The 26,059-nt window shown below is 43.1% G+C and overlaps 1 protein-coding gene across 3 annotated transcripts in view; it reads right to left on the bottom strand.

Moving 5' to 3' along the window:
* Positions 1–1,728: 1,728 nt before the first annotated feature.
* The window catches only part of Mipep (mitochondrial intermediate peptidase), a 126,339-nt gene continuing 102,008 nt past the window's right edge, over positions 1,729–26,059 (bottom strand). Inside the window, exons 19-20 of one of the 3 annotated variants that reach the window (XR_004772346.1) lie at positions 23,904–24,298; positions 22,602–23,405 (exon numbers count right to left, since the gene is read on the bottom strand). Coding sequence is in view for 2 of the 3 variants with exons in the window: in XM_027390403.2 (XP_027246204.1) it covers positions 1,855–1,952 (98 nt within the window). In the remaining variant the exon portion in view is untranslated. Of the gene's footprint in view, positions 1,953–22,601; positions 24,299–26,059 lie in introns of those variants that run through there. The other 2 variants (XM_027390403.2, XM_027390404.2) reach the window with 2 other exon arrangements.

The following is a 26,059-nucleotide window of genomic DNA, read 5'->3' as shown; positions in this document are numbered from 1 at the left end:
TGACTGGGGGACTTGGTTATGCTAATGGCAGCCAGAGGTCTTTTCCTTCCATGAGGTTGACTGCAATGCTGGATTTGTCAATCATCCATCTAGAGTCCCCCAACATGATTTTGGCTGGTTACATCGATTTGGGTGGGTCTTCAAATCCTAATTGAGACCCCATAGCTGTGGAGACTGTGGGATGAGGGATGATTGTCTAGGGTACCAATGTTTATTCTGTGAGATGGACACAGAATTGTTTGTAGGAAAGACAAAAGCACTGAGAAAATGACATCCCCAGAGAACCAAGTGGGCTAGGAGGACATTTTATAGGGCCCCAGGATGCTCCTGTTCCTAAATCCCTTCCCTTCCCTGGACTGGTCCTCCCAGTAACCTCACTTGGGTAGGTTCTTTCTTCCTATGGTTAGTTAGTAGCTGTAGCAGTTGCCAAGTCCTCCAGAAATCAGTAACAGCTCTCTTAAAGGGGCCTATCCTTGCTTTCCCAATCTGCCTCAATTCCCCTGACTAGCCCAAGTTTCTGGTAAAAGTAACACTGATGAAGACACAGGGACTTGGCACCCAGGGGACACCATAGAGCCTGTTACAGCACCTCTTCAGATGGCTCTGCAGCTGACAGCAGCTTGATGACGCCCAGGACATTTCCCAGAACAGAGCTGGCATCTGTGCAGGTCTACAAGGATCAGATTGTCTGTACTCAAATCAGATAAGGAGAATAAACAGGGTGGGTTTCGGCTCCACCCCTGCCAGGTTTTGGCATTGGAGCCCGTTCTGTCACCAACACCACCCAACCCGCCCTGGCAGACTCTGAAGAGGCTCCCGGGTGCTGCCTAGGGTTGGTAGGTCGAGCCTCAGAGTGGGGCTCAGACAAGACAACACCACACCATCCTAGCTATGTGGAAGCCGGCCTCAATCCATATCTGGACGTGCACATGTGGGCACCTTCATGCGGGGCCAGCACAGCAGGTCACCGAGGACCTTTCGGTCGAGGAGCTTGTAGGAAGCTTCTAGAGTTTGAGTGCAGTGAATGTCCCAGGTTGGAGACTCTCCTTTTGTGGTCACTGGCCACTCAGTGAGAAGCAGGGAGAGGTGACACCACACATCATTTTAGAGTGAAAAGCGACAATCAACTGCCTGACTTTAAAGGTGGGGAAGACATCTTAAGTCTGTGGAATGATTTCTTTCCCCTATTCGCAGCATGTAGTAGCTCAGCAGGCACCAACAGAAAGCTGTGGGTTCTGGGGAATGACTGACAAGTTGTGAACCGGTTTCCTTATGTGCTCACTGCTTGACCATCACATGTCCCACTAATGGTCTCTTCCCAGTCAAGCCAGCAAAGCCTGAGTTCAAATCCTCCCAGTCGGAGCCCATTGGCGTAGAACCTAAACACCCTGGAAGGACAGCCTGTCAGTGTCAATAATTGGGTTTGGCTCCTTGGTTGCTGTAGCTGACTACCCAAGACATTAGGATAGAGGTCTTAAGAAATGGTAGTCCTCCTTTAAAAAAAATAGGGGTGCTCTTTCTGAGAACTCTTCAAATTGTTGTGACTTGCAACAATTTAGCTTTCTGCAGAGTTTTTAACACCTTCAATTAGAGAGAACAGAAAGGGGGTAGTCTGGACACAGCCACCAACCTGGGAACTGGTACTCTATAATTAGAAACTTCTGTGGTTCACAAATAGACTAAAAAAAAAAAAAATGCTTAAAAGTCTGCCAAGCAGGTGAGACACAGTGTAATTCAAACACCTTATTTATTCCAAGTTCTGTCGATTTAAGGTTTGTCAGAAAATATTGCCTCAGTGAACTGATATCTGATGGAGCTTTCGTAGCTCTAGGATCTGCATGAGCCATGCTTCTGCTATTTAGAATCCATGAAGAAAGTTTCAAAGTCCAGATTCAAGTCAGAAACCAGTGCATCCACAAAGTCATCGATGGAGGGGCACTTCTGCAGCATGCCTGCAACCAAAGCAACAAGAGGCTCATGTTAGCACCTGGAGACACCAGGGGCAGGACAAAGGGTCAAAGCCCTGACACTGTGGCTTCTAAAACCAGAGGCTGGCCCTATAGCCTCACATGAGAGGACTTCACATAAAGTCACAGGTAGCCTGTGACCTGAAACTGCTCATGACTTTAAAGCATTGTATTCTTTAAGCAACACCTGGCTTACAGACTTAGGCCCAAATGCGTTTCCCAAGATATTCCATTTCTATAGATATTATTGTCCACTTGGAATGATGCTACCAGATTGAATCTTTGAGTTATTGCTGACCAGGATAATTTAGAATTGCAGGCAGTTTGATTATTGGCAGAGTTTGAAGTACATCCTACACACTTTAAACCCAACGAGGTGCTAGTTCTTTTGCAGAAATCTTGCATCCGAGTCCCTCTGAATTTCTCTCAGCGCCAGAAGGGAAGACAACTCAGATCTGTAGGAACTCTGAAGATCTCAAAAACCCTCCCCAAGGAAAGATGCCTCATCCAGAAGACAGCTGATGGAATCTGTTATGTGAAGTTCCAAATGGGTCTAGTCAAAACTGAGTGGTACAGTTGCCTACACAACAGGGAATAGGGCATGAGGGAACATTCTAGAGCAATGGTTTGTTCTCTATCTGGATAATTCAAGTTATACTTGTGTGCATGAGTTAAATTCATTGAATAGAACAATGAAGATGCCTAAAAAAATTTACCATTATTTGATACCAAATGGTCAGCTTTGAAAACAACCATACAAGTAACATTATACAGACTGAACATATATTTAGAAATATATATGTATATACATATGCATATAGGTATGTAGCAACAATGAAAAAAGAAATTATGATTTTGAAACCTAGTAAGTAGAGGTATATGGGAGGACTTGGAGGGAAGAAAGGGAAGGGAGAAATTATATAATTATAATCTCAAAAAATAAAGAGAAGTAATTTAAAAATTACCAATAAAAAAGAACATTTAGCCAGGCATTGGTGGCCCACGCCTATAATCCCAGCACTTGGGAGGCAGAGACAGGCGGATCACTGTGAGTTCGAGGCCAGCCTGGTCTCCAGAGGGAGTGCCAGGATAGTCTCCAAAGTTACACAGAGAAACCCTGTCTTAAAAAAAAAAAAGAACATTTAGTTCCAAATTTGTGCCTTTGGGGGAAGAGGCACAATAGTAGAAACCTACAAAACTATCTACTAGCTTGACTAGGGGTGCAAGATGAGGGTGGAAGAGGACTTACGGGGACAATCTGAGGCTCTGAACCAGAGTGGCAAGGGACCAGAAGAGGACCCAACTGGGTACAGGAGGAACAAGATTGCGTGGACAACCACAGGCCAATGTGAGTAGCAGAGATCAGTCACATGGGGATATCTGGGCTGCAGTCAGCAGTGAGAAGACCTTGGATGGCAGGGGTGGTTCAGGTTTACAGAAAGTAATGCAGTCATTCTGCCATGCCCTATACATGGAGTGAGACACAGGGAAGTAAAACCAGCTCCCAACACTGAGTATGAGGATGATAATAGTATTTTCGTTTTGAGCTACAGATTAAAGTGTTTTTATTCTATTTCAAATATAGATTTAAATAGCTCCATGTTGAGAAAACATGGACAGAAAAATTACACCATGATGCCTTTATTTGTACAACTGAAATTCCAAACACCATGTTCTTCCTTTCAGTAAAACCCTGCACGGATGAGAGCAGATGCTCTGGTTGTCTGCTGTGCTGTCAGTGCATGGCCCTGGGTCTCCGACCTGCATGTTCCGTATAGCACCTTCCAGATGCAGGCCTGCTATAAATAGATCCCACCTGACTGGACAGTAGGGCGCATGCCTTCCCTGAGTGCTAGCTTTCTTGATGCAGAGCCCATTTGTAGGAAAACCTTTAAACATGGCTTTCAACCAACTATTATACATTTTCTTTTTATATCTGAAACATTGCTATAATTACATAACTGCTTATCTACAATTAAATGACTGTAACTGTCAGAGGGTAAAACCATTTATTCAGAGCCAACCTACACAGGTAAGTATGACCATCCTGTGTCTTTGAAGTGGTTCACCTCAACTCAACAACCTGCCAGCATATATGTGACTTGGTCTCACCCTCAGAACAGATATACCCAGTCCACATCCTGGCCAACTAACTGCCCATACCACACCATTCCTGCACCTCAAATGGTGACTATGGCAACAAGAGAGAAATAAAAACAGCTTGGTTTTTCCTCAAAAAAATTTTTGTGAAGTTTGATGATTTTGTTTGTAATGTGGTTGTCAAAGATGAAAAGTGGAGGAAGAACTTGAGACTTGGAGGATCAGGAAAAGTAGCTGCTGGGCACACAACAGCTCTGATCAAAAGATCAAATCCCACACTGAAGTGTTTTACAAGTATCAGCATGAATCGATTCTACACAGAGAATTAAAGATAAACCCAATGTTTCACACAGTTTCACAACTAGACTTGGCTCGTGTATCTATCAGTTTTTAGTCAACTCAACATAAACTGGGGGTCACCTGAGAAGAGGAAACCTCAACTGAGAAAGATGCCACATTCAGTTTGGCCTGTAGGTGAGTCTGTGGGGGACATTTTCTTGATTAATGACAGATGTGGGAAAGCCAAGAGCACTGTGAGCAGTGCCATCCCTGGGAGTTATCAGAAAGCTGGATGAATGCGAACCAGAGGAGCAAGTCAGTAAGTTCAGCTCTTCCATGGTCTCTGGTTCAGTTCCTGCCTGAAGTTCCTGCCCTGACTTGCCTCCATGAAGGACTTCAAACTGAAGAAGAAATTAACTTTCTTCCCTATGTTGCTTTTGGTTGGTGTTCTGTCACAGCAACAGGAAGTAAACTAAAATATTATCTATTTACCTACCTAAAAACCTCTAGGAACACTTGTGCTTGGAAAAGACATTGTCAAAAAAGGTTCCCTTTGTCTTTAAGTCTTAATCTGGAAAGGGTGACAGCAGCTCTGTAGTTTCTTAGGAGACCCTGGATTGAGCAGCATTGACAACACAGTTCTCTGTGGAAATCACCATGGGGGATATAGATACAAACAAATATGCACCGTGCTCACAACTGAAAAGAGAAAATGACAACGGCAAGAAAATAAGGTCAAAACTGCATTCAGACACACAGTGTGCACCCATCAGTTCAGAAAAGGAAAACTAGGAGGACCTTAAGTCTCATGTGCCTGCCCATCAAATATGCAACAAGCCAATAAGTAAGAATGTTTCAATTTCTTTTTCTCATTTTACCAGAGAGGCAAATTGGCCAACAAAAGACAGCATAAGCCAGAACACCTGCACCCTTGCTGGTCTACTTCTACCACCTTAACAACCTTGAAACAGAGCAATTATTCTGGACCTAAATAAATAAATTATGATATCAAATGGACTCCAGAACTGATTGTTGCAGCAGGCAGGTTTTCAAAATGCACCTTGTGCCACTCTCTAAGTGACTGCTGACATTGGGCTAAAAAGAGCAGAGGTGGAGATGGCTGGCTCACAGGGGTAGATGTTGATGTAGAATGGGCTTGCTAGAGAACAGCCATTCAAAATGGAGTGGGCACTGAGTGCCACATACAGTGTTAAGAGCATTAGCTTCCTGCCCCCCCTTTTAAATGTATTTTATTTTGAGTGTTTTTAATTGAAATAGAATTGCATCATTACCCCCTCCTTTTCCTCCTTCCAATTCCTCCTAGTCACCAGCCCAAACCTCTCCCATGTGCCCCCACTCTCAAGTTGTTAGCCTCTTCTTTTATTATATGTATTATGCACACACATGTGCATGTGTATGTACAAATATATTTTAACAGAACCTGCTGAGTCTGTTTTTGTTGTGTGTCTATGGTTTCAAGGCTGACCACCTACCAGCAACAGATCTTTCAACCAGAGGAGAGGCCACCCAGTTCTAGTGGGTCCTGTTGGTTTTCTTGAACCCTGGGAGTTTGCGTCCAGAACCATGTTCTTTAGGTACTAGATTACAGTTTTCATGTTCTCTGATTCTGTGAGACAATACCCATCCTAAAAGGCCATGTTTAGATGATCAGCACCCTTGCTGTGATAAATGTGTGGAGAAATCCTGGGCGCTTACGACTTCTTAATGCTGCACACGATCCTACACACAACAAACCCATTGTTCCCAGCCAGAATACCCAGTAGGTCTGGGTAACCACACTGCTGTTCTAGAAGCACACTATGAGCAGTCAACTGTAACTGCCTCAAAGGAGACAGAGAGAGAAAAAACTGGTTTGTGTTGGTAGAGCAGCAGGCTGGTAATGGCCACAAGGAACACTCAGGAGACTAGGATGGCCAGTACATAATCCACAGCCTCATCCTATCAGGGCACATGTTGAATGCTTGTTTGTGGCTAGGATTGTCTTGTACATAGGGAGGAAAAGTGCCTACTAGTTCTGAGCCTGTAATATTTTCTGGGTAGCCTCATATATCTGTGACAAGTCCTTGCAACAGAAGCCTTATGTGCTTGGGAGAATGCTACTTAAACATGCATCTATACTTCACCCAGAAAAGTTGTTCGTTCCAGGACAAGGCATACTGCGTATGTCCGAGCACATGCATAAGTATACGCTGTGACTGTACAATACAGAACATATGCCATCTAGCCAGACCTTGAAAACACCAACACAGTGGCCTGCACGCTTTAGGTCCTTGAATTCCTGCCCTTCTGGGAGCACAGCTAATGCTTCTATTTGCAAACATGGTTGAAAGCAGCTGCCTGGCAGCTGGCATGTGTATGCTTCTGAACCAGCCAGCCCTGCAGAGACAGAACCTTGCTCTGGCTCCTCTACTAAGTGCCTGGGGTGAAATGGTTTGTGTATGGGTTAGAGAATGCAGGGGATTACCGGCAATTAAAAACATTAGAATTCGTTTAAGCCTTTGAAAGAGAAGTTAAAGAGTTACATCTCCCCTTTGAATCTAGTTCATAGATTGTTCAACACTAAACAAAGATGTCCAATAACATAAATGTGTGGTTGTGTTTAGCAGAAGTTTAGTGAAGAAAGACAAAGGAGGATCAATGAAAAACTATAAAGAGAACCTTTGTAAGGGGTTTTCCATCCACTTGTTCATTCTTTTTTGATATTTATGCCAGAGAACCCAATGTGAAGTAAAGACTAACAAAGAAATCACCTACTATCTATTAGGAAGATGTTACACATAAAAAATCCTGAGACTGTCTTATAGGAATAATGGGTTTAAGAAGTTGAGAACAAAATCTTGCTGGTGTTAATCTGGGAACCTATTAGAAGTGTAATTTATGATTACCTTTTGTTTTTGTAGTGCTGGATGAGTTGATACAAGGCACTTGCATACTAGGCATGAGATCTACCATGAGCTACATGCCTAGTTCAAAAAACACAAATGCTTGATCCTGGGCCCCCAGACCCTGCCTTAAAACTAGTGTCCCAGGATCTGTATCTTGCTCAAGTATAGAATGGTTAGCCCCAGAGACCAGAAGAGGACATTAACCCTGAAAATGAGACACAGCTACCCTCAGCTGGCAGCTATCCTTGAAAATGACTAGGCACAAAAGATGTACATCTATTTAAACCATGAAAAGGCTTCCCAAGAACAACAGGAAACAATCATCATCAGAAAAAAAAAAAAAAAAAAAGATTTGTTTGGGACATCAAATGCCAAGTTCCTAGAACAAGGACAAGGTAGCTAGAAATGCACCTAAAATGACCACACAGATTTCCATGAAAATGCCTAAAAATCTGTGCAGGGGTTAGGATGGGCAGGCCAGAGGGCACTGGGAAAACCACAGGCTGTGTAGATGCTGTGGCTCTGTGTGAGGCCTGAACAGTACTATTTAGAAAAACAAAGAAGCAGGAGATAGAACAATGAGCAGGAACAACTGGAGAGCAGGGTTTGGGTGACTTGAGCACAAAAGCTCAGAGACACTTCTTGTGTGGTTCTCTCCTGTGCCCACTGCTTGTTTTGTGTGAGAACTACAAGCAAACCTCAGTCCAGCAGGAGCCAGAGGGAGTCATCACCCCATGAGAAGCTCCACTGGTGAGCACAGACACTGGGGGCCTGAGGGAGTGCCTCGGGTATTCAGGAGCGATGCTCAGTAGAATGGATGGCCACTGCATAGGAGCCAGAGCCTCCAGAAATGGGCTCTCTCTCTGCCAAAGACACCAAGCTCCATGCACCCCTCTCTTCCCTATGGGCTTTGAGAAGGAGCCTGAGCTGAGAAAGGGACTGAAGCCGCCTAGAGCTAAGCCATGTGGGTTGTCCCGGGGAATCTTGGAGAACACACCAGGCGCTCCACTGCTCTTTCCCGGGTGTGTTTTCACTTCTCCACTTGCTCCTATAGCTTCTGCACGGCTCCCCAAACACGTACTTTTCTTTAGGAAGTCAGAGTTGTGTCTGTCACAAAGATTGCCAGCTAAATAAAGGTCAGTTCACAAACTATTTACAAAAGCTGATGAGGTCTAGGGGGCTTGGAGAGTTTCAGGACTAGCAGTTGAGCAGGGTCTGCATGCAGAGAAGGACAATTTTCATTCGGTGATGCTGCCTTTCTGTGAGGAGGAAGGTCCAGGTGATAGGTAAGCGAGATCTGAAGGTTACTCTCTGTTCTCTACCCCACTCAGATCCCTGTAGGGACATAGGCATTTCTGGTCAAGGTAGGGTAGGTAGAGAGAGGCCAGACAGTAGCAGGAGACAATCATGCTTAATCCAGGAAGACATGGGATGGGGCTATATCCACAGACCATGGGTCCTCCTAGAATTGGTTCTTTGCTTATCAAGTCAGGCATGGACATTTTCTGTTTGTGGGCTTTGTAGGTACTGGAGTAGTTTGTGGGTGGATGTGCATTTCCGGGAGACAGAAGGCCCTGGAGCTACGACGGCATGATACCAATCAGAAGAGCCAGTATTCAGAGGCCAAGACTGCCAGGACAAGCAGCCCACTGGGTCTTTCCAACAGTTGACAAAGCACTTCCACCTTAGCTGATTAAATTCCAGCAGACCAGTTCCTACTTAAGCTGTCACTTACTAGGGACAATCTGGTGAACTGATAGGAGCCTCAAGCTCCAAGGAAATGACCTGTTAGGCCAGCAGGCCAGTTACAACACAGGAACTACCACATAGCTACAGAGGTGCTGTGCAAGCTTGGGTATGGGGCAGAATGGGACATTACCTGGCTTCACGTGGCACTTAGTAACTTAAGATGCCAATATAATTTTCTTCTATGTGGGCATTTTCGTTTGAAGCATATGAAAGAGGAGCAGAGAGAAAAAAAATGCATTCTTCTTTTTCTAAATATACTTTGGAGGTCTCTAAACAAAGCAATGTATTCTGACAGTAGAGTATTCTGGTGAGTGGTTAGCCTTGGTTAAGCAACTAGTTAAAGGCCTTTGGACCAGGCACCTAATGTCCCCGAGCTTCCATTCTCTGTCCTGCCAGAAGCAACCCAAGGAAAAGCAAAAATGCCCAAGTTTAATAGCCTTGAAGCTTAGGAAACTGACTTAAGGTCACCTATTTTGCCAGACTGTCATACAGATTAAAGAAGGTTGTGTTTAATGCAAAAAAAAAAAAAAAAAAAAAAAGCTTAATAACTGTAACAGGAACCCTCAGCCTCAGGGGTCTGAAAACCTACTTCCCAGTTCAGGAGTTGATGGATGAGGCTGCTCATTATTTTTGCACAAGCTGAATTTCAGGACACTGCTCTATGATTAAGTACTTAGGTTACTACCACAAAACTTATAACCACAAGCTAATTATCCAGCTCACGAATCATTGCTTATTTTACTTTTTTCTGCTTCTTGCTATCAGATAAGTGCTTAATAAAGTAAACAAACAAAAAGATGTTACTAAAGTCACCCCAATTGATGACCTGATATAATGATAATAAAAGGTTTCTTAAGAACACATCACTGGGTTGATAGGAAAATTCTAGAAATGGACACTGGGGACAGTCACACAATCTTGTAAATACTAATGCTCTTGAACAGTGAGCTGAAATGGTTAAAGCGGTGGGTTTGGAGCTGGGAAGACACTCAGGTGGTGCAGCATGAGGACACAAGTTCAAGTCCTCAGTATCCACATAAAAGCCTGGAGCAGAGACAGGTGGGTCCTGGGGCTCACTGGACAGCCAGCCTTTCTGAATTGCCCAGTTTCAGGTTTAATGAGAGCTCCTGTCTCAAAAAAACAAGATGGATAACAACTGATGAAGGCACCTAATACTGGCCTCTGGCTACCACTCATGTGTGCACCCCACCCCACAAACATGCAGCTAATTTTATACAGTGTATATTTGACCACAGTTGAAACAGGAGAGATCAGAAGTGCTGCAATGCAGTGCATGTGCAACCAATGTGGTGGTCTGGACTGAAACGCTAACCCAACATTATAGAAAAGCAGATGACCTTAGAAAGACTCAGGGACTCATGAGGAGGCCTGAACACCCGTCCTCAACACCATGACTAACTCTAAAGGTCCTCTGTAGTAGTTAATGGCTATTTTTTATGCCAAAATAATTATATGTGCCAAACTCAGTTCAGACCAATTGGGAACTACAGCTACAAAGGCTGCCTGACGCCTAAGAGCTGTTTAGTGACTTTTATGAGATTGGAATTCCCATTCCAAGTCTGTCTCTCCCAAGCCTGGGGCAACTGTGTGGCTTACCTTCCCCACTTTGAAGTTTCTTCCTTGCCATAAGGCGGTGGCTACCCACACCTTTGGCTGAAGGTGGATCCCCACTATCTACCATCAGCTCCTGAGGAAATCAGACCGCCACCAGCATGTAAACTGCCAGCAAGTCAAGTTCCTCTCTTCCTTTGAACTGAAGAGCTGGCCTGCTCCCTAAGCTACATTAGCATCTGTCCCTGTTCAAACAGGCTGCATCTCCATGAGTTACCGGCTGTGTTCATGTAGAGCCTCTGAACTTCTCTCAAAGGAAGCACAACCCCACACGTGCTTCGTGCACACTAGCTGGGTCTCATTTCATCATCAGATATAATAATCTACTCACAATTACATTTCTGGGTTACAAAACATTTTGCCTTTTGAAGCTCAATGTCTTCCCGAGGCCAACATGCCCACACATTAAATAAAGACACACCCGCTTAAAAAGCTCAGCACCCGTAACAAAAGTGAGGCCTCAGCCTGGAGAATGCAGGTGCTCTTTCATTTTTTTCCTTCCACAAGGCTCTCAGCTATGTCTGAGCTATGCTGGGTAAATAACTGAATAAGCAAAAAGGGAAGATTCTATTTACTTGGCTATTATGCTGGGCTGCCATCTACCTTTATTACTGAAACCATGTCATAATCCCAGCGTTCCCAGCTCTAGATCTGCTGTCATGACACATGTCTTCTTACTCCTGGGCAAATGCTGTTAAAGACAAGGAGTTTCCCACCAATGAGCATGCTTCAGGAATCACATCCTGCATCTACACTTGGCAGATCTGATTTTACTGTAAGGTCATTTCCTGGTAGATACGGCAAGAGAGGTGTATCCTTTCTGGTCTCGGACAGCTCAGCAGCATCTTTTTCAGTGTCAGTGTATTTCTTTTCTGATGAGGGAGTTAAACCACCAAAAATTACAAAGGAATGAGGGGGACATGCAGGCAACTCCTTCCAGACTGCCTGGTATAACCTGAAAAAGACACTGAAGGAATTACCAGCCCACGCAAGATGAGTCAGGGCTCCAGACGAAATCCAAGTTCTGTCCTTGCTACTGGGTGACCTCAGGCAAGTGAGTTACTGAGCATCCCCAACTGTTCAAAGGATTAAACAATATAAGCAATGCACACAACACTCGGCACATCAGAGACCCTGGACACAAGTTTTCAGCTGTAGTTACTGCTACTGAACTCATCACCTTTGCTACTTTCGTAACTCTCTCTTACACATTAAACTCTAAAAACATAAAGTCAGACTATTTGCTAAGATCCAACAGAAAGCATTAATGCTTAGAAAATCAGTATACATGGGTACTTATTATTTTAATGGAATCCTCACCTTAGTATGAAAGGTGTGCATGATGCCAATTTCACAACCTAAATTCATTATCATTAATGCTGCACCACACTCAGAAGTTTCCTTTTAGATATTTAAAAGACTCATACACTAGAAGATAGTCTGTGATGATTGTTGGAGGACATTTTCTTATTCTGATGCTCTGTGGCAACATTTCCAACAGAAGGTGGCTAGCAAATGTTAGTTTCAATTTTTAAAAAAATAATTATTTTACTTTTAATTCTGTTTGTGTATGTGCAGATGAGTTCAGGTACCTGAGGAGGTTGGAGGTGCTAGGTTCTCTGAGCTGGCTTATAGGCAGTTGTGAGCCACCTGACATGAGTGCTGGGAATCAAACTTAGTTTCTCTACAAGAGCAGTATTTGCTCTTAATTGCTGAGCCAGCTCTCCAGATGCCAGGTTTCAATTCTTTAGCCAAACTATACTCTTAAGTGCTGAGTACTCTGTTGTTGGCAAATGTCCCAAGGGTGTTGGTATAGCCCCAGCACCAGTCTACTCAGAAGTTCAAGTCCTGGGCATGAAAACCAGGACTCCAATCAGAGCTCCAGGCAAATGACATCTGATTTTCTAATGTTATTGTCCATAATGTATAGTCCTAACCTCATATTAAGAATGATATTTGGGAACTGGGCACAGTGGTAAACACCTTTAATTCCAGTACTCAGGAGGCAGAGGCAGGTGGATATGTGTCTGTGTGTGTGTCTGTGTGTGTGTGTGTGTGTGTGAGAGAGAGAGAGAGAGAGAGAGAGAGAGAGAGAGAGAGAGAGAGAGATATTCCATCTGGGGGCTAGAGAGATGGCCCAGTTGGTAAAATGCTTATTACAAAAGCATGAAGACTAGAATTTAATCCCCAGCACCCATGTAAAACCTGGTGTAGGGGCATGGGTTTGTATAACCCCAGTTCCAGACAGATGAGCACAATAGGATCCCTGGGGCTTGACAGCTGGTTCGGTGAAAAGCCCTGTCTCAAAAAGTAAGGTGGAGATGTGATAAAGGAAGACACTTGACAATGTCTTCTGGCAAGCCACCTCCCTCAACACTTTTACATAAATGAACATGTATACATACACACACAGTTAACAATATATGTGCAGACTATTGCTAATGTTTTATGATATTCCCACTAAGTAATCATAGCACTGAATATATTATCTATGTGCTATTTTGAAAATGTACATGCATCTAGACATGTTTTAAACAATGTATTTACTATTATTGTGTGGGTGTATGCACACATGTAGAGGTCAGAGCACAACTGTATGAAGTCGGTTCTTTCCTTCCACCTTTATGTGGGTTTAGGGTACTGAACTCAGGTTACCAGGTCTACATGGGAAGGGCCTTTACCCACTTGAGCCATCTAACCAACCCTACTCATATATTTCTGAGACAGAATTTCAGGATGTAGTCTAGACTGCCTTAAAATATGGAATACTTCTGTCTTAGCCTCTTAAGTGCTGGGATTATAGATGTGTACCACAATGTCTGGCACTTACATTCTTTACAGAGGACACAATAAAAAAATAGAACCATTGGTGTATTTTTCTGGTTGAGTCTGCTTGCCAGAAGCTATTTTATTGGGGGTATCTCAGTTTTCAAACAATCTAAAACTCCCAAACACTTTTCTGAAATGTTATACATAGAAGAAGGTCTTGGACAAATTTATACAACAAATAGAAAATAACAGCTTCTATAATTCAGAAGAAACTATCAAAACCACTAAAAATAGGAAGTGACAAATGGGTTGACGAAGACAGGAACGAGGGTGTAGCTTCAGGAAGGCAGTAGAGGGGTGTTAAGTCAGCCTATGCTGGGACCACTCCACACCTCAAGGTAAACCAAGTGCCACTGACTGTACTACTGACCAGCCCTGAAGGACTAGGGCAGTGGCCATACTTCATCACATCTGCTTCTGTGACCTACGCACCAATATAAGGCAGACTCAGGATGCTGTCTATACATGGTACACTCTGATTACATCATTACCTTTCCTGGGGAGTGAGTCTGCTTCCAAAGTATTCCTGAAAACACAGTGCAGGAGATCTGAAGTCACTTGGGCAGGAGCTTCCAATGCCCTAGGTTTAGTATGAGGTGTTTGACTGCACTACAGGAACCTAGAGAGCAGGAGCAGTGATCTGCCTGTGAGTCTATGGTCTTTGCTCTGCCTCTTCTCTAGGGCTACTTTATAAACAATACTTGTTGGTGGCCATGTCAGAGGAGCAACAGGTAGCAAATGAAGTTCAAGGTGTCAGCCCACAGGGAGGAAACTCTGATGGGCAAATATTGTTTCAGCAAGGCCACGGGACTACAGACCCAGGACTGTCTTTTGCTTCTGCTGTGCCTTTACAGGTTTGCTACTGAAATCTGATTATCTGGCATGTGTGAGTAGATGTAGGTATATCTCCACTGCCTGTAATGTAGTGTGTTTATCTCATGGGAACATTTCAATCTACTGAGCATTTTTATCTGTAGATTGTCAAGAAAATGAACCCTCCCTAAGCTGTATTGTCAAATTGATAATGATAGCTTATACAGAGGTTTGTTTGTTTGTTTGTTTTGTTTTGTTTTCCTGAGACAGGGTTTCTCTGTATTGTTTTGGAGCCTGTCCTGGAACTCACTCGGTAGACCAGGCTGGCCTGGAACTCAGCGATCCGCCTGTCCCTGCCACCGTAGTGCTGGGATTAAAGGCGTGAGCCACCAACGCCTGGCTGCTTACACAGAGTTTTGGTGAATAAAAATAAATACAAGGATATGTTTCACAGCTAAGGCCTATGAGTTCCACTTAAGCTGCTACTTTAGATTGAAGCTCATGTTAATTACTAAGGAAAAACATTTGAGTTCAGGAGTCAGGCTGGTTCTAATGCTCTTAATGCTGAAAAGATGCAGTCACGTATTTAGGTGTGCACCATTAGCTGAAACAAAACTTCAAGATAACTTTAGGTTAGGTCAGATGCCTTGCTAATGGTTTTCAAGATAAACAACCCCAGGAAAACAATTTAAAGTTTACAAGGACACATAACTGAGCTACCTGATTCATTAGGCTAGAATCATAAATACAAACTAGCCTGACTGTGGTTAGCTGACAAATGATTAATTCCTTGCACCTATTTCTGACCTCAATTTTCTGATATGGGTATGCACCCTGAAGATTCAAAATTTAGCTAACTGACTTTTTTATGTTTAAAAGTGTTGGGTTCTGGAACTGTGGAAATAATGGAGTAGAACCCTGAAGTCTGGAAACAGAAGCAATTTTTTTTTTTTATCCAAAATACTGCAATGAAAGAAATTCTGACTAGTAAGAGCTACAGAGAATAGTTTGACTCTGTAGTCCCAAGAAAGGGCTACAAGTTTCTTTCTATAGTCAAAGGTTACACATAGGGCAAAAAGTACATTCTGAGATTTAAAGCATCATAGTGCCACAGTATCTTGGAAGTGCTGACTTGAGCTGAACCTAACAGATTTACGATATCTTAGGGATGTTGACTTGAGCCTCAACTAGAGGATTTATAACATTCTGGGAAGCTCTGTGTCCCAAGACTTAGCACTCTCCGGGCACCTCTGGTCTGAGGGGAATTCGGGATTTATAACTTCTGATTACAGAGTTTAGTTCAAAATGTTTATATAGTCATGGGTTAGTTTGAATTGCCTTTCCCCTGCCTGGAAGAATGAAAGTAAAATGTCAAAGTGGCTATCAGTCCTAGTACACTCAGAAGTATAGGTTATAAGTACACAATTTTCTCATTTTCTGGGGCTCTTCATTAGTTTAGGTTTATGACTCCTTTAAAATTCCTTATAAGATTACCTCTCAAGATAGATAAAAGTGGTTGATTCCTTCTTTACAACCACAATTTGCAGTCTTCCAGTAAGAGTGGACTGAGAAAAAAAAATGCTCCTTGCTTGCTCATGATCTATTATTCTGTGACAAGTTACTTAGATTATTTGCATGTGAGTTGTCAGGATGACTCTGTTTTAAATCTTTTACCTATAATCATTCAGTTGACAAACTGAATGTAAACCCCCGCCCCCTTTGAGACTCCTACATTGCCTGAAAGACTTTCTTGGGGTATATGAGCTGTAGAGGGAAAGGGAACATAGGAGAATAAAGAAGGGAACCATCAAGAGATTGTGTGAGCTCTTTTTCCCTAACCTCCTCAGATAGAAAAGTCTAGTATATGCTGACGCTGTAGATTTCCCTTTGAGCTCTGTGCTGCCTGGAGGCTAGCCCCCTAGGCATTGATAAATACTATCCCACTCTGTGGGCACAGGCATTGCACTTTAATACATACAACAGTTTACAGAGCATTTACAGGTAAGAAGTTCAAAATGGGCAAAATGGCACATTCACATAGTCCCGTTACTTGGAGGGCGAGGCAGGAAGATCTCTCGGACCCACAAGTTCAGAAGCAGCCTGGGAAACATTTTAAGTTCAAAACAAATGAAGTTAAATTTCCACCTACTTAAAAGTTACTTTACCAGCACCAGGTGTTGGTGGCGCACACCTTTAATCCCAGCACTCGGGAGGCAGAGGCAGGTGGATCTCTGTGAGTTTGAGGCCAGCCTGGTCTCCAGAGCAAGTGCCAGGATAGGCTCCAAAGCTACACAGAGAAACCCTGTCTCAAAAAACAAACAAACAAAAAACCAAACCAAACCAAACCAAACAAAAAGTTACTTTACCAGAGGATTTTCCTAGTCTTTCCTAGCAAAAGAGATGTTAGCTGGCTTTGTAAGTGCAGATCATTGGCATACTTGCCCAGCAAGTGCAAGGCCTCAGGTTCAATTCTCAGCAATGAAATGAAATAAAATAAAACTGGTTAATTTCACTCACTTGAACATTAAGGCCCAAGAGGTTCATACCTGCAATCCCAGTCCTTGAGAAGCTGATGAAGGAAGCTACAGAGTGAGACCCTGTCTCAAAAACTCAGTAGCTGCTCTTGGTTCCAACTCAGGGTCCCTTAGTTATTCCTGGTGGTCCCTTTCAACCTTTCCAAATTCTACCCATCTCCATTCCTCTGTGATTCCACCAAGGCACCACAGAATCCCTCTCTACCACAGCTGCTACACCAGGCTGTGACTCAGGCAGGAGACTTTCATCTTCCTTCCTGTCCTCTATTTCAGTGTCTCCATACTTAACCCTCATACTGGCTTCAGCCTGCCTGCTGCCCCTCCTCCCAGCCTACCTCCATTCTCCTGGGACGTGTGCTCCAGGAGACTCCCCTAGTTCTTTCCTGCCACTCCTCTTAACCTTTCCTTCTAGTGCATCTCCATTCCTTTATAACTCCTCTCAATGATTTGTTCTCTACCAGGGACCCCCATACCCACCATACTTGGCTGGGACCAGGAACCCTAAACTACCACACTTGGCTAGGACTCAGGGATCCTACACCACCACACTTGGCTGGGAACTAGGGACCCTACAGCTGCTATACTTAGCTAGGATCCAGAGTGGGCAACAGCAACCAAAGAATAGAACTCCCACCCAACAAAAATAAGACTGGCTATTATACCAAGAAATACTTCAAACATAGTAACTCCAGATGCTTAAACCCTAGCACAAATGTCACAAATGTGAACAACCGAGACAACAGCCTCCTCAAGAAGTCAGCAACCCTATTGTGATAGGCAGTGAAAAACAATTTACCTGAAACACAAGACAAGGGCTTCAAAACAGCCATGATGATCATGTTCAATGCCCTTAAAGAGACTATGAATAAAGGTTTTTTTTAGTGTAGACTGAAAACAAAAACAATTGAAACAATAAAAGCATTTCAAGACACAAACGCAGAATTTAACAAATAATAAAATCACTAAAGAAAAACCGAGCTGAAATAAAACTGGAAATGAAAAACTAAGCATGCCATACAAAACCTCAGAGGCAAGCCTCACAAACATAGTAAAGGAATGGAAGAGAGAATGTCTCGTGTTGAAGACAAGGTAGAAGAACTGAATACCTCAGTCAAAGAAAATTTCAAACCTAAAAAATATCCAGTCACAAAATAGCCAAAAACCTGGGACACTATGAAAAGATCAAAGCTACAAACAATACGTAGAGGAAGGAGAAGAAACCCAGGTCAAAAGCATGGAAAATATTTTTAAACAAAATCTTAAAAGAAAATTTCTCCAATTTAAAGCAGTAGAAGCCTATCAAGGTATAAGAAGCATACAAAACACCAAACAGACAGGACCAGAAAAGAACCACCCCCCCACACACATGACACATAATAATCAAAACACTAAACATACAGAACAAAGAAAAAGTTGCAAGGGGAAAAGGATCAAATAACATATAAACTCAGGCCCATTCAAGGAACACCCAACTTGCCAATGGAGCAGTGATTCTCAACCTGTGGGTCGTGACCCCATTGGGACTCAGCTGGCCTTTTCCACTGGTCACCTAAGACCATCAAAAAGCTACATACTCACAAAATCTACCAAGAAGATATTTTAATTCTAGACACTATGCACTAAACACAAGGGCATCCAAGTTCATTAAAAAAAAAAAAAAAAAAAAAACACCAGCACCAACAACAAAACACTACCATAGCAAAAATCACCTATTGATTTTCACATACTGAGAGTAGGTGACTTCAATTGTTCACTGTCACCAACAGACAGGCCATCCAGACAAAAACAAAACAGAGAACTTCTGAAGTTAAATACTGTCATAAATCTAATGGACCTATCAGATATATATAGACTATTTTACCTAAACACTAAAGAATATACTTTTCAATGGTCCATGGAACCTTTTCAAAATTGACCACATATTAGGACACAAAGCAATTGCCAACATATTATTTTTAAAAAACTTGAACAAGACACTGCATCCTATCAGAATGGCCATGATCAACAAAACACATGAGAGCACATGGTAAGGGAATATGAGGAAAGGGGACCACTTATTTATTGCTGATGGGGGTGTAAACTGGTACAGCACCTGTGGAAGTCAGAGATTCTGGAGTACTCAGTCATAAATGTCTTCATCAAACTCCTCCCCTTAAGACTCAGGAACTGACATGGAAGAGGAGGTAAAAGACTGTAAAAGTCAGAGGTAATGTGTGACTTCAAGGAAAATAGCATCTTCCAGATATAAAAGGACTGATATACATATGAGCTCACAAGGGACTGACAGCACACAAAAGCCTACACTGGTTCAAACCAGACAAAATTCCAGCACTGAGAAGGGGAAGAGGACACCAAGTCCCACTAATCTATTTGTAATTGTTATCTGCTGGGAAGACAAAACCAGTTTTCCCCAATGGAGTGTCAGTGGGTATATCAAGCACACTCTAGAGCAGGTCCCAGGCTCAGCAATAATTGATCAATTCAAGTAGAATTCATATGTTTTGTGTACTTTTTGCTTCACTTTATTTCTTGGCTTATTGATTTAAAATTTTTTTTGTCTGTTTTGATTTTCTTTATTTTTGTGTTTGTGACAGAAAGAGAACATGAAGTTGGGTAAACAGGAAGGGAGGTAGGATCTGGGAGGAGAAAGAATATGATCAAATCTATTACATAAAATAAAATTTTTAAAAAATCAACCAACCTCTCTGTTTAGTTGCTTTTCTTCTGCTACTAATAAAACACCAATCAAAAGCAACCCGGGGAGGAAAGGGCTTATTTCAGTTTATAGATTACAATCCAATATAACAAGAATGAAGACAATCCGTAGTCCATAAGGTCAAGATATCTTTATTCAGATAAATATCAGCCAAACGTAAGCCAGATCATGCCCAGGGCAGCTGGGCAGCAAGGTCAGAGAGAAGTGGCCTCCCATGTGCTCGCCGTCCCTTAAGAACCTATCCCTCGTCATCCTGACCTCACCTTGACCATGCCTTGACAGGCGCGGTCATTGAGGGAAGACAGGGTAAAAGCTCCAGGCAGAAACCCAAAGACAGGAACAATGGGACAATGCTACTTAGTGGCTTGATCCCCATGGCTTTCTTAGCTTGCTTTCTTATACAACCCGGACTCACACTGTTCACAGTGGTCTGGGCCTTCCATATCAATCAAGAAAATGACCCCATACACACCCACAGCCCAGTTCGATGGCAGCAATTGTCAATTGAGGTTCCCTCTTCCCAGGTGACTCTAGTTAGTGTCAAGCTGACAAAAAATAACCAGCATGCCTCACAACCCCCCAAACTCACAACAAAGCCAAATAAAGTATCAAGAAGGGGGGAAATCAAGGATAGTAGAGGCTCTGGCTAGTGTTAGTGTAAGAAAGATCTGATCTACCAGCTTCTAAGAGAGGTGGCTTTAGTCTTTGGTCTGTGAAGAGATCAGCACATCACAGGGCTTCTCTTGCCCTACACTGTCAAAGCACAAAGTGCTCAACAATTTCTGTGGTGGTACACAGGTACGCACTCCCAGCAGGCTTCATCTGGTTGTTTAGTCAGCACAGCACACAAAGGCAGTGAACTCAAAAGGTGATTAAACATTAAAACACCAGAAACCAAGGGCACTACTTACTCCTGGTACTCTAGCAGCAATGATTTTTAGAATCAAAACCCAAAAGCCCAGTCATTCTTCCTGTGAGGGCCTTTCACTTAAAGAAACCACGTGTTTCCTCTTTCCTGTGTCCAAAATCTTCGAAATACCAACTCTTTTCACTTTCTAACTTCACATCTCAAATCTGGGAGTTCAAGTTTCACTCTCCCCTTTCTCCTTTCTAAGTAAGGACAGCATACATGAGTAGATATTTGAATGGTGGATGTGTTTGGTCTTTATACCACACCACTTGGCAAAAGCAAGTCTCAGGCTCCCAGAGTGGAGTGAGACGTACAAGAGCCTGTCACCTTCCTGTTCTGCTTCACGAAGTTGTCCAATTATCACACAGAAGAAGGGTAGCTCCATACGGGGTCAGGCAGGGATAAGACCCAGGACTCCCTCTGGAGCAGAGCACACTAATTGGGTAGACAGGCACATCTTTGAAATTGGGGATCAGGGTGGACACTTGTTTATAGTTTTTAGTGGACATCAGACCCCTCACACAGACAGGCTATTAATCCTATTTTTGTGCACCAGCCCATCACACAAACATTTGGGTAGCAGTAAGTGTCCAATAAATGCATAAAAAGGCTTAAACAAATGAACATCAGGGTTTTCATTCTATGAGATGACTTGTTGGGCACTATGAAAACATTACAGTTTAATTTTTAAATTATATTTATTAAGTATATGTGAGAGCCTGCACATATACACATGCAGGACAGAGGGTAATTTGTTGGAGTTGATTTTCTTCTTACTCTATGTTGGTGTCAGGGTTTGAACCAGGTTATCAGGCTTGGTGGTAAATGCCCCTAACTGCTGAGCAATCCTGCAAGCCTGAAAGTGACACAGTTTAATAAATACTGGGCTGCTATTCCTGCCTCAGGCTCCTGGGGTGGTGGGATGAAAAGTGAATATTCCTGGAAGCAACACAAGTGGGAACTAGGACGCAAGGAGGAGCTAAGGACCAAAGGCTTCAGGACAACTCCAGCCACATCAGGATTGTGCTTGTAGTTGGCCTGGTGTTAATGAAGCTCTGAGAGTTATATTACTAATGTACAGATTATTCCATGCTGCTTAAATCAAGCAGCAGAATTTTATCTCTGAGCTCCTATCATATTTTCTATTAATACTTTGATGTTCATTTCTTAAACAGTTCCACTAAGTTACTAAAATGACTTGGTTTTCCATGAAAAGAATGGAATAAATGAAAAGACTGACCTATTTTGCTATGCCCTATGTAACACTGGCTATGTACAACATAATAACTCTATGTGGCATTTGGTGCAGAGATCTACAAAGGAAAGAACACACAACATCTTCAAGAGCCAAATGGCATAATCCACTTAAGGTCTTCACTTTTTGATAAGACAAAAAATGACAAAGTATAGGAAAGGGGCAATAGGGAACCTGACATGGTGTGTGGGCTGAGCAGGTGGAAGGAGGTGAAGGCCAGGCTGGTGTCTTACAGAGGAGGGCAGACAACAGGTGAGCCTGAGCACAGAGAGTACTCCAGCTGACCCAGGCAGTGAGTCCCAGAAACCTCTCACATACTGCCAAGGGCTGCCTGGACCAACCACAGACATTTGTTTTGGCTCAAACTCAGTGTTGCCTTTTAGCACCAATCACCATCCTTTTCTTACATTAAGGAAAGAGCTCCCCCTCTGGCCTAGATGGAAATGGCTGCAGGGTAAACTAGAATTCAACAGGGTTGTAATAGCAAAATAAATAGTTAGTACAAACTTTCCAAACAGCCCCGGCTGAGGCTGTGCTCTTCTACAGTTTTCTCAAAGTGTCTGTGGACTGTTCATGGCTGGTGCTTTCGTCTGCATGACAGTTCTTTTGCTGTAGGCAGCAGGGCAGCAGAGGAGAGTCCAACACCTGCTACTTAGAGAGTTAAACTGCCCGATCCCCAACATATTTTTCTTGTTTACAGAAAACGAACATCAGAAGGGACACTTAACAATACAAAGGAAAAGAACCTTTTATTAACGCTAACAGCGACTTCAAACAAATGTTAACACCTTAATAGTGCTCAGTGTACCGGGGACAGATGGTTCCCACTCATCAGTGTCAGTTCCAAGATTCAGTTTGTGGATGCTTAGACAGGACTCCATGCATTTAGACAGGACAATGGTAGGAGTAGGTGGTGGAGGATAGCTATTTATTACAAGATACAGAAAACAGGAAAACCAGGGTCTGCACTCTCCCTGCAAAGAACCACTCCTTATGGCCTGCTTCCTGAAGTTCCCCAAATAGCACCACCAACCAGGGACCAAGCATGCAAACATCAGCCTATGGGGACATTTCATATTCAAACTCTAAAGCTGTACATTTAGCAAATCTCTACTGGAGGTTACAGAACCCTACCAGAGGGCTGTAGATATGACCAGGAACATGATGCCAGTTCAGAACTCAGAGAGCTTAGACTTTACTGAGGGCAGAGACAGAAATAAAGCAATTTAGTGAACTAATACACATTAACATTAAGTCAGAAGTAAACAGGGTAAGGTGGTTCAGAGTAGAAGAGGACTCTCTCACTACAGAGAGAAACACAGAGTCTATGAAAACTTCTGAACAACCCGAACAATATACTTCTAGAATTTTTAAAAAGCACCTTAACCTAGCCAGGCATGGCAACAGACACCTGCATTCCCAGCACTCAGGAGGTAGGACTACCTCCAGGTCAACTTACACTACACATTAAGACCTAGGTAAGAAACAAAACCACTATCACTAAAATCATCTTACCTCTTCATGCTTAATCTATGTGTGAGGGGGTTTCCTAAGTCACTATAGCACACTTCAGGGCAGGCACTCAGGAGCCCAGGCCCAGGGTTTCTGAGCATGTTCTGGCATCTGCTGAAGCTGCTGTCCCCGGGGGCACAGATGCTGACTCAGACAGGTAGAACTTGTCATATGTTAATGCTTATCTCTTCTTCAAAATTCCACTTGATTAAAAAATTAAAAAGTAAACAGACATTAAAAAACAAACTTCAGAATAATAACCATCCAAAGACAGCATGTACCTACTGAGCATGCCATCTTCCTGCCACAATGCCAATATTTGGGGATTAACCAGACTGCATGATTAAGAGTTAACTGCATGTTTTAAAAACTGGAAATAATAACTACTAATTTTCAGTGCTAAAAATCATGTAAAAATGCCTTTCCTAAATAGCCATGTATATATTTCGACAACAGGGAAAATCAATCAAGCTGGTGTTGAATAATGACTATTTATTTAGCTTTCCTACTTCAGACATCGGCTATATTTCTGCTGTCAGACAGGGCTTATGGCTCCTTGACTGTCATCATATTTGTCTTGTACAAATTACACCAGCAGCAAAGTCAAACAATAAGCATATTTGGTTATGTTAGGTTAATAATTGTATTATAAAAAAAAAGACAAAACAAAGCAAACAAACAAAAAACCCAATGCTCAATACCTGGATGATGCATCGGTAAGACATCAGACTTTTAAAGCAGACTACACATTTTGCACCAATTTGAGAAAATGTGCCATCTTGTCAGCAGGAACTGTGTAACTGGGAGAAGAACCTGACTTCTGGAAAAGTAGGTTCCTACCATCACCAGGACTGTTTGGGCAGAAGGGCAGCTGAGAGCCATTTCCATCTGGGTTCCTTCAGCAACACAGGGGTTGAATCTTCTAAGTTGGCACTTCTTGCTCTGAACTCTACACTGTGACTGAACCACTGATCTGACGTTGGCTTCTTTGTCTCCATTGTATTGTCTATACATTACACTCTGCTGGCCCAACTATATCCCACAGTTCTCAGTTGCCATAACAACATGATGCTCTCTCTGGGGTTAAAGCCTGGAGCTTTAAAATAATAAAAAAAAAGAGAAAGTCACCATGACATCCCACCTCCTCACCCCACTGTCAAATCCCAAGCCACACTGGGCCTATTTCATGGATATTTTTCAGTTTATTTCCTTCCCCCAAAATGTCCATTCTCCAACAGCCAGGGGTTTCTTTAACTTAACCTTTACCACTGCCCTCTGCTTAGACATCTGTCCTTGACAGTCAAGGGACACTATCAGAGCTAAGTCTGCCTCAGAACACTGTGGCTCCTTACAGTCCTCAAATAAATGCCCAAAGTCTCCCCAGTGTCTGCAGAGCTCTGCACAGCTTGGTGTCTACTCTTTCCAGCTGCATTTGTATCTCACTACTGAACTGAACCTATGTGTCTCTACTCCCCTGCCCTGTCACAGTGCAAATGGCTGCCAGAAAGCAGAAAAATTTGGCCCCACATCATGACCCCAGTCTAATTATGAGTAGGCCATCAATATTTACTAAAATCTGTGATGTACAGAGTCCCCATATAGTCCACAACAAGCCAGTTCCCTGATGACCAACATACTGGTTACAGCTAAAAGTGCAATAACAAGTGTGACTGATGAAATGTGTACTTTCTCATCAGCTCAGTTTTTATCTAGTGCCTTTTTCTGTCCCAAGTCCCACCCAGAGCACAATACACTGGACTTGTCTCTACAGGCTGCTATGTCCCTCCTTATCCACAACCTTAACAGTTTTGCTGATTGCTGTCCAGGCATGAGGCAGAATGATTTCACAGTTTTGGGTTATCTGATAAACTCATGATAAACTGAGGATGTGACTTGGGGATAGAAGTCAAGGGGCAGTACCTCTCTCCTCATCAGCGACACTGTGCCCTCACAACTTATCACTGCCAGCCATTCCTCACCATCTGGATGAGATGCTCTTTGCCAAAATTGCGATTAAAGTTCCACCTGTGCCCCTCTCCCAGGGAATTTGAGGGTTGTGAGTGGGTTCACATGGAATTTGGGGGTTGTGAGTGGGGAGGGATGGTGCCATTTACTGAAACGCTATACACATGTTGAGAGAATTCCTCTCCATGGGGAATCTGTCTGCTCTGTCCACTCACTCCTTCCACATTTGTGTCAGTGTGGACACACAGATCCATATATGAGGGTCCGAATTTTTACCTTGGCATGGCACATTGATGAAGATGCTCAAATTTCTGGTTTTGGCCACTGGGGGCTCTGTGTCAGCAAGCTCACTGTTTATGACACACTTGCTACTCCTGAGTGTGCTTTGGGCACACTCATTTTGTGGCACCAAAGATCTTCCTAGATCATTTCCAAAGTCTTCCCTGCTCTAGGCCTAGAATCAGTCATTTCCCCCAAACAGCCCTGGTTCCATCTCAGGGAGGATGTTGTGAACTGAGAGGTCTGCGTGGATGCTATAAACCTGTCTCTGGGGTTTGGGGGTGGTATGACCTGGTGTCTGGGAGGATGGTGCGAACCTGTGTCTGGGTGGATGGTGTGAACCTGTATCTGGATGGATGATGTGAACCTGTATCTAGGTGGATGGTGTGAACTTGTATCTGGATGGATGATGTGAACCTGTGTCTGGGTGGATGCTATGAACCTGTATCTGGGTAGATGGTGTTAAATTGTGTCTGGGAGGTTGGTGTGAACCTGAGTCTTGGTGAATGGTATGAACCTGTGTCTGGGTGGATGGTATGAACCCATGTCTGCATGGATGGTGTAAACCTGTCTCTGGGTAGATGGTGTGAACCCAAGTCTAGGTGGATAGTGT

Source organism: Cricetulus griseus, assembly GCF_003668045.3.
Source record: "Cricetulus griseus strain 17A/GY chromosome 1 unlocalized genomic scaffold, alternate assembly CriGri-PICRH-1.0 chr1_1, whole genome shotgun sequence".
NCBI lineage: Eukaryota > Metazoa > Chordata > Mammalia > Rodentia > Cricetidae > Cricetulus > Cricetulus griseus.
This window is presented reverse-complemented; position numbering and strand designations above follow the sequence as displayed.